Genomic DNA, 8,810 nt, shown 5'->3' on the forward strand with positions numbered 1-8,810 from the left:
GGTTTTTTTTTTCCAGTCCTAAAAAAGGGCTGAAAAACCCAGCTTATACTCAAGAAAATACAGTATGTTGCCCAAGCAAAGCAGGTGCAATGCCTGGCTGAGTGAACAACAGATTCTGCACAAATGGGCAATAAATCTACAACTCGTTTCTCTCCTTCTCCTTCTCCTTCTCCTCCTTTCCCCACTCCTCCTCACCATTTCTTTTCTGCCTTTCTCCTAATGATAGGACTCAAGGTGGCTGATAATATATTTGAAAATTAATTATGATTGTTTCTCTCTGTTGAATCTAGTTAGGGCAGTATCACAATACGTCCTTTCTTTCCCCTGCCCTTTGGGAGGTTTCAACTTCTCCACGCATGAATCGCCATCTGTTTTGAGGAGTGCATTTCCACTTCTTAATGGTCTTTTTAAATCTGAGGTTTTGAAGCAGCCTGACTGTTCTATCACCCTGTAAAAGAAAGCCATATCTCCTCCATCTTTCATCGGTTTTCATGACTTCTTTTATGTCTTCAATCCAGTCCAAAATTGCTTTCCTGATTATAAAAATGGTTTGTGGGTTTATTAAAGATGACCCCCTGTGAACTATAATGATTCACCTTCTCCTTGGGCCAGTCAATTGCCTTTTCTGGTTTCATTCTCCTTTCTGCCCTCTATCCTCTTTATTTTGGTCCCCAATTTTCCTCTATCTTTCTTGACTTTATTGTGTACATTTATCTTGCTTTATTGAGGCCATCTGGAGGACTGTTTCCTTCCAGACGAGTCTGCTGGGCTCCAAGGTTTTAGGGGGAGGCTTCATCACCTTCACAACCAAAAATTCTTACTAAGGGAAACTGGGCTGACTTTTTCCTGTTGTCCTTCTTACTCCTCTTGTTTAGGCAGGTTTTTGGCAATTAGTTCCTGCTGATAGGGGATTTTTTTTTACTGTTTTTTATTTTTTTCTTATTGTTGTGTTTTAAGCTGTCCGATATGATGCTTTAAGTCTGGATTTGAATGGTTCTGCATTTCATTTTGTTCCTTCTGTGAGCTAAATTTAATTCCATTTTTGGGGGGAAATGATTGAAAATGTATTTATTCATTTAATGAATAAAGAAGTTCCTGGCATCTCCAAAAACATTAATCTTTGAAATGCTGAACAGCCACCATATGTCAATATAGAACCAAAGGGACTCAGGATGCATCTACAATGTAGAATAAATCAGTTTGACATCGCTTTGCCATGACTCAATTCTATGGGCAGAGAAGGCGGAAGACCTTGTAAAACGAAAACTCCCTTGCGCCAGAACAGTTAAACTGGAGTCAAACTGTCATTATTTAGCAATGTAGATGCTGATGGGCACTTTCCCCAAATTTCTGTCTGAAAGTGAGGTTAAGAAACTGTAGCTTCTTTGTCCACCTTATAATTATATGGCGAGCTAAGATTTGGCTGCTTTCAAATAAAGTCCAAATAACAGTTCAATTTATCCTCAACCATTCTTACTATATTTTACCTGAAGTTAAAAAAAGTACTCTTGAATATATTTTCCACCTCACTTTCCATTTATACCATATACCAGCACCTACTTCCTTTTAAAATTGCTCGGAGAGTATACATACAAAATCGCATTGCAAAAGAGCAGGGCATCTTCCTCTTTCCATTCACAACTCCTTTCCACCCAATAATGTTTTTCACAACCCCTGAGATATTTTCTTGTGACCATGAGTGTATAAGTATATATAATATGTATACAAACCAAACATTTACTGATAATCAACCAGCATTTTCCGGCTTGCTAGACCGGCTGCTTTCCCTTCTTATAAAGTACAGCGGAAGCGTTTTCTGCAGAGTCAACTGCAAGCACTACATGTTGTTTGCATTGTCTAAGACTTTCATGGCCAGAATCACTGCGTTGCTGTGAGTTTTTTTGGAGTGTATGGCCATGTTCCAGAAGCATTCTCTCCTGATGTTTCACCCACATCTATGGCAAGCATCCTCAGAGGTTGTGAGGTCTGTTGGAAACTTGGCAAGTGGGGTTTATAGATCTCTGGAATGTCCAGGGTGAGAGAAAGAACTCTTATCTGCTTGAGGCAAGTGTTAATGTTGCAGTTGGCCACCTTGATTAGCATTGAATGAACAAGTTTGCATCAAACGCAGCATTGCCCAAACACGAATCAAGGAACATGAAAGGCACTGCAGACTAATTCAACTAGAGAACTCAGCAATAACAGAGCACTTGATGAACCAATCTGACACAGCATAGTATTTGAGAACACAGAAATGTTGGACCATTCTAACAACCACCATGTCTGACTACACAGAGAAGCCATTGAAATTCACAAGCATGTGGACAACTTCAACAGAAAGGAGGAAACCATGAAAATGAACAAAATCTGGCTACCAGTATTAAAGGAAACTCTAAAATCAGGTCAATAAATAAAGAACAACACTCAGAAAACTGGGGAATTCCGGACATGAATCAATCAGGGCCAGCTAACACCTTCCAATAAAGGATTCCCCTTTGAAACTGGCTTTGAAACTGCAAGGCTATACAATGTTAATCAAGGTGGCTAATTGCAACAATAACACTTGCTTCCAACAGACAAGAGTTATTTCTCCCACCCTGGACATTCCACAGATATATAAACCCCACTTGCCTGGTGTCCAACAGACCTCACAACCTCTGAGGATGCCTGCAATAGATGTGGGCAAAACGTCAGGAGAGAATGCTTCTGGGATATGGCCATACAGCCTGGAAACCTCACAGCAGCTAGATGTTGTTGCTAACAGATTTGTGGAAATGTCTAGGTGATGTTCAGCAACCTTTTACTATTGCAATTTTTTTCACAACCCCAACATTGAGCGATGGGGATCCAATTTGGAGTTAGGACCCACAGTGCCATAGAGTACCAAGCAGCATTTCCAAAATCCCAGTGCTATTGTACCCACTGAATTGGCAACAATTAAATCAGCTCTATATAATCTAACCCATTTTGTGGTGGAGAGGATGGAGTGCTGAACGGGGATATCTTTCTTCCAACTCAAAAGAAGGACATGTGGACAGGACACAGTCTACAATGATGAACAGAAGATGTGGCTGGGTGATACAATGCGGGGAGGCAAATTGAAACATATACATGCAATGTCAGCTATTTGTGTGTACAGTACTGAGTTTGTTTTAGGGAAAAGTTTTATACTTGTTTAATGTATTGGTAATCTATGTGAGGAAACAAGAAAAAACAAAACAATGCATTATAAAGTTTGTAAGAAAGGATTTACAGCAGTGGTTCTCAAGCTGTGGGTCCCCAGGTGTTTGGTCTGCAACTCCCAGAAATCCCAGCCAGTTTACTAACTGTTAGGATTTCTAGGAGTTGAAGGCCAAAACATTTGGGGACCCCAGGTTGAGAACCACTGATTTACAACATTCAGTAATATCGCCAGTATTGTGGTGAATGGTACCAATGCAATGACTATAGGTGTGCTAGACCATGTTCAGAAAGTACCCATACACACATACACAATTGTGGAAGGACATAATCTTGTCCCTCTCCCTTGCACATCTTTTCCCTGGTGAAAGATGAGAAAACTGCACCCACTCCTTACTTAGCAGCTCAGAGGAGCTGTGTTTAATTTTAGCAGTATGACTACTCAAGGTCAGAGATTGGATACGTTATGCCCGGCCAGCATGACCAGTGGCTATGTGGCTGAGGGCTATATAAATTGTATTCGCCAAAATAATGTTTCCAAATTAAGCTGGGAGCAGGAGAGAAGAGGAATAGAAAGACTGCAGTCAGTGGAAGAGATATTAAACTTTCTCATTTACTGGGTTGCTGTGAGTTTTCTGGGCTGTACGGCCATGTTCTAGAAGCATTCCCTCCTGATGTTTCACCCACACCTATGGTAGGCATGCTCCCAAGTTGTGAGGTTTGAACTGCCAGGGTTCAACGCTATGAGATCATGATAATATTAAAACTCTGCAGACCTCACAACTTCAGAGGATGTCTGCTGTAGATGTGAGTGCAACATCAGGAGGGAATGCTTCTGGAACATGACCGTACAGCCTGGAAAACTCACAGCAACCCAGTGATTCCAACCATGAAAGCCTTCAACATCACTTTCTCATTTACGATGGAGGCAGTAATAGTACAAACAGATGTTATAACAGAAGCAATAGCCATAACACTATATGTAACATGGTTTTTGTTCCTGGGTTATAAATGTCATTTCCTAATTGGTTCTGTCATAAAAACAGAGTCTCAACCAATTCAATACAGTTTATGGCAGCCACAAAAACAAAGTTTCTGGAGTATCACAACTACTTTCAAAGTAAATACCGCACAATTAAACAGGAAATAAATAACACTTTCAAACCAGGAACAGAAAAGTTTTCAAATTTTGTTACACAGTATAATATTAGCAGTTATGGATACCAGGCCAAAGGTCTAATTGCTCCATGAATGGACTGGCTCTACTAAATTTAGCATCAGTATATCCATGGCCAAAGAAGAGTCCTATATCTTCGCTCAAAAAGCAACAAGAAACATACCACCCATAATTTTTTACCAAGTAATTTTGGATTGTAGAGTTCAATTCTGCTTCTTTGGCTTATGAACACACACACACACACACACAGAGCGTTGTCTAAGAACCAGATAATATGTTAGGATGCAATCAGCAATATTTCACCAAGAGGTTTCTTGGAAGACAGAACAGGAAAACATTTTTTGCAGTGAAAATCCTGCTGAATTATTCAAATGGAAATAATGTATTTTTATGCTTAATACAGTAATAAAGCATTGCTAAACTCCTACTAAACAATGGGGGGGGGGGGAGTTTTATTGTCCACAGTATTGCCTTATGCACTAGAAAACATTAAAATGCCAGCCAGTAAGCAATCAAATTGTGAGCACATTTATAAACTAGTGACAAAACCTGAGAAATTATGAATACATGGGGAAAGATTTCTATCTCATTAATAACAGTGCAAAGAAATAAAATATGTTCTGCACATGTAAGGGAATACTACTACTACTATTACTACTACTACCACCACCACCACTACTACTACAACAACTAATAATAATAATAATAATAATAATAATAATAATAATAATAATAATAACAATTTATTTATATTCCGCCCTATCTCCACAAGAGGACTCATCTGATCCACAGATTTAAATTTTAACATTTCTAAATTACATGACTAAATATGAATATGTTAATTTACGGAACCCTTTTATGCTAAAAGATTTATGAAACCCTGAAGTGTATTTATTCTTGTCAACAGATGTTGGCCCAACAGTGTGTCTTTCCAAAGTATTTTAAAAGCTGCATATGTTGAATGCTAGGTATGTGTTATAGTAAATAATGTTTTCAAATGTGAAAGCAATTATATATATGAAATCAAAAGCAGTTAAACCGAGTAGTAAATGAAGAACAGGACTTTAATAATAATAATAATAATAATAATAATAATAATAATAATAATAATAATAATAATAAACAAACTTTATTTGTAGACCGCCCTATCTCCCCGAAGGGACTTGGGGCAGTTTCCAACATATATAGCAAACATCCTATGCCAACGAGAAAACATATAAACAAATTATATCAAAACAGAACACATCAAAGAGTATAAAACAGCCTAATTTTGAACTTAATAACAAAATTAACCAAAAATGAAGCTTAAATAAACAATCAGACATAATCTAGTATCAAACAATAACTCAAAAGTAATTTTTATTTAAAGCAAGTACATTATGTTAAATAATGCGGTTAAGATGGTGAATGTGGTTAAACTCCTCATAGAAGTGAAACTGGATAGTAGAAAGATTGTGTAATGGGGAAAAAGGGGATGAATGATAAAGACATAGAGTAGATATAATAGATTTTGGTTGATTAAGTATATATAACACTAACATACTAATAGATTTAGAAAATATTTTCCTAAGACCAGTTCGGCAATGAAAAGAAGTAACCCAACAGGTAAAACTAAGTCCCCTTCCACACAGCTGAATAAAATCCCACATTATCTGCTTTGAACTGGGATATATGGCAGTATGGACTCAGATAATCCAGTTCAAAGCAGATATTGAGATTTATTCTGTCTTGATATTCTGGGTTATATGGCTGTGTGGAAGGGCCCTAAGAAGAATGTCTAAGAAGATAAAGAACGAAATAAGATAACTAAAAGGATACAGATCCTTATTACAAGAAGAGATGATCATTAGATTTGAAGAACAACAAGATCCCTCCTTTATACAGAGGAAGCACTGATTTTTCAAAAATTTTAGTAGTTCAAACAAAGGATGTCAAGATAATATAGACTAAAAACTTGGATATAACATACTATAATGTTATAAAATGTTTTGTTTACTTGCCCTCCACAATACTTTCCCTTTCTGTGATGATTCATTAGATTATTAATTAGATATGTGCTAAAATTTACTAAACTTCTAAAAACAATTTGAATAAATTTTACCCTTCCCTCCTACTCTCTAATGTAATATAATAATAATAATAATAATAATAATAATAATAATAATCAAGCTATTGTATTGGATCACATGTCAGACACTTCCCAAGTGTGTACTAAACTTGTTGTGTATCTAATAATAATAATAATAATAATAATAATAAATAAGGAGGGAAAATGTGTAAAGTAGTTCCCCTGTCAAAATTAAGCAGAATACTAAAGCATCTCTTTATCTTACAAAGTTTCCATGCGCAAATTACCCAGAAGGAAGTGACGTTGTTACCTGATAGGTGATGTGAACAAAAGGTGGTTCTTGAGAAGATGGGTAGGCAACAGATAATTTGTTCCCATTTTTACTGAATTCCGTTATTTCCAGAAGCCGCAGCTGTAAGTCATTAAAATTTCCACAGAGTCGTTCCAGATTTCTGGATATCTGGCATGCCCCCTTTTCACTTGCCAAAATGTTGTTTTTAGGAGAATTTAGAGTTTCTTGTATCGCTTTAGGGGAAACACATCGATGGGAAAACCGAGCAGATGTTCCAAGACCAAACAAGGCCACTGATCGATTTACTGGCTCAGTATCCAATGTTTCTAGAGCAATGGTTGGATCTGCCAGGGCTCTTCTTTCGTCAAAATCACTCATGCTGGATGATGAACTTTGTTCATAACTGGGACTCTTCAGTTCTTCCAACATGCGTCTCCTTCCACTAGAAGATTGGATAATAGTGCTCCCTGGTATTAGGAGCTCCCGGCCTACAACATGATTCTCTGCTGCGAGATTGTCAAAATATTTTCTTTTCCCAGATAGGTTGACTGACGACTCAACACTAAAAGGAAGACTTTGAGGAACATTAGATTTTGCTGAAGATTCTTCTTCAAATGATAATTCTTTGATCATTAGGCGGATGATATATCTGTCTGAATTAGATGATGGAATAAGTGCAGGGTCAGTGAATTTTTGCTTGCCAATCAAAATCAATAAGAGATTATCCGTCAAAAAGGTTAGACCTTTGGGCCGTTCACTTTTCTCTAGCTGGATTTGTTGGATGTTGGGCATGCAGAAGGAGGTTACAGAATAGACCAAAACAATGTTACAAGTATTCGAGGCTATTGCCACAGTTTGAGCTTTAAGGTCAAAGGCAATTATATCCGGGACCAAAATACCTGGAATACTGACTTTTCTGGTTGTGGTTACCTTTCCTTCAAAAGTCACTAAAATCAAGTGGGACGAATCTTGTCCAGTTCCAGAAGGATAGTCCTTCCTTCTCAAAGTAATGAGAGGACTGGGATCAGATCTCCGATGGTTTGCAAGGATATGCATTAAATCAACGGGGCCTGATGAGGATGAAGCCACTGACTCTATTGTTGCTGATTTGTCAGAATCAATAGACTTTCTCCTCAAATCCATAGAATATTCCTCATCCCCAAGTACCAGCGTAGACTGCGATGTGACAGACCCCGTTTCAGTACCTACTGGCAATTCAAATGTAATACCTGCATTTAAGCCACATATCTTATCAAGAGGAAGTTCAGTAGCCACAGCAATCTGGAAGTCCACAGTGGCTTCGATAGCGCAGATATAACTCCCAACATCAAATATCGGGCAAAAGGAGCATGCACTTAATGTCTTCCTGGCATTGTCCCATATATAGGAATGAAGAGCAGTGCTTATGGCAACAACCAAACGGTTGCCATCTTTGGTCCAGCAGGCACAATGAATGAGACCACTGCTTTTGATATCTGCTTTAACCCTAGAGTTGTCTGAGCGCACAGCATACAAAACAGAAGCATCCCTTTTAGTAAGCACAGATAAAATGTCCCTCTTGGGATGCCACACACAGCCCTGCGGAAGCAATTGGAATGGCTCACCAACTTCGCAGGTCTGAGAAACCATCAGTTTGTTCTTTTCTGTGGCGCTGTGGCTCAGCTGCCAGACACTCACATGCTTCTTGTGCTGAACGGCAAGCAGGGCCGGTGTGTTGGCAGAGTGGTGCGGGCTCCAGTACAGCCCATGGACATGTTCAAACTGGCCAATAACAGTTGACTCTCCAAACTTCAGTTCCTTGTTGTGATAGTGCAGCGCCGTCAGGGCCACTTGCTTGCCATCTGTCCACGCGATCCCGTGCATGGGGTGAATGGCTTGATATAAAGCATTTAGGCCACTTCTCAGAAGTTTAGCTTTTCCTAATTCCATCCTTCATTCAATGCCTTGCGCTCCAAAACACAAGCTCCACAGGATTCATCCGATCAACTCGAGAGAAGAAACGTTCTTCCACTTTCTTTCATGACAACAGTTTTCTTTCTTCCAAGTGGGCAGCCTCCTCCTCTGTTGTTGATCTAAAGACAGGTCTTATCTGC

The 8,810-nt window shown here is 38.6% G+C and overlaps 1 protein-coding gene across 1 annotated transcript in view; it reads right to left on the reverse strand.

Moving 5' to 3' along the window:
• wdcp (WD repeat and coiled coil containing) overlaps positions 1 to 8,810 on the reverse strand; it is a 34,509-nt gene extending 25,699 nt beyond the window's left edge. Inside the window, exon 1 of the mRNA XM_008117020.3 lies at positions 6,736 to 8,810. Coding sequence (XP_008115227.1) covers positions 6,736 to 8,646 — 1,911 coding nt within the window. The 5' untranslated portion in view covers positions 8,647 to 8,810. The remainder of the gene's footprint in view (positions 1 to 6,735) is intronic.

Source organism: Anolis carolinensis, chromosome 1 (genome assembly GCF_035594765.1).
Source record: "Anolis carolinensis isolate JA03-04 chromosome 1, rAnoCar3.1.pri, whole genome shotgun sequence".
Classification (NCBI taxonomy): Eukaryota; Metazoa; Chordata; class Lepidosauria; order Squamata; family Dactyloidae; genus Anolis; species Anolis carolinensis.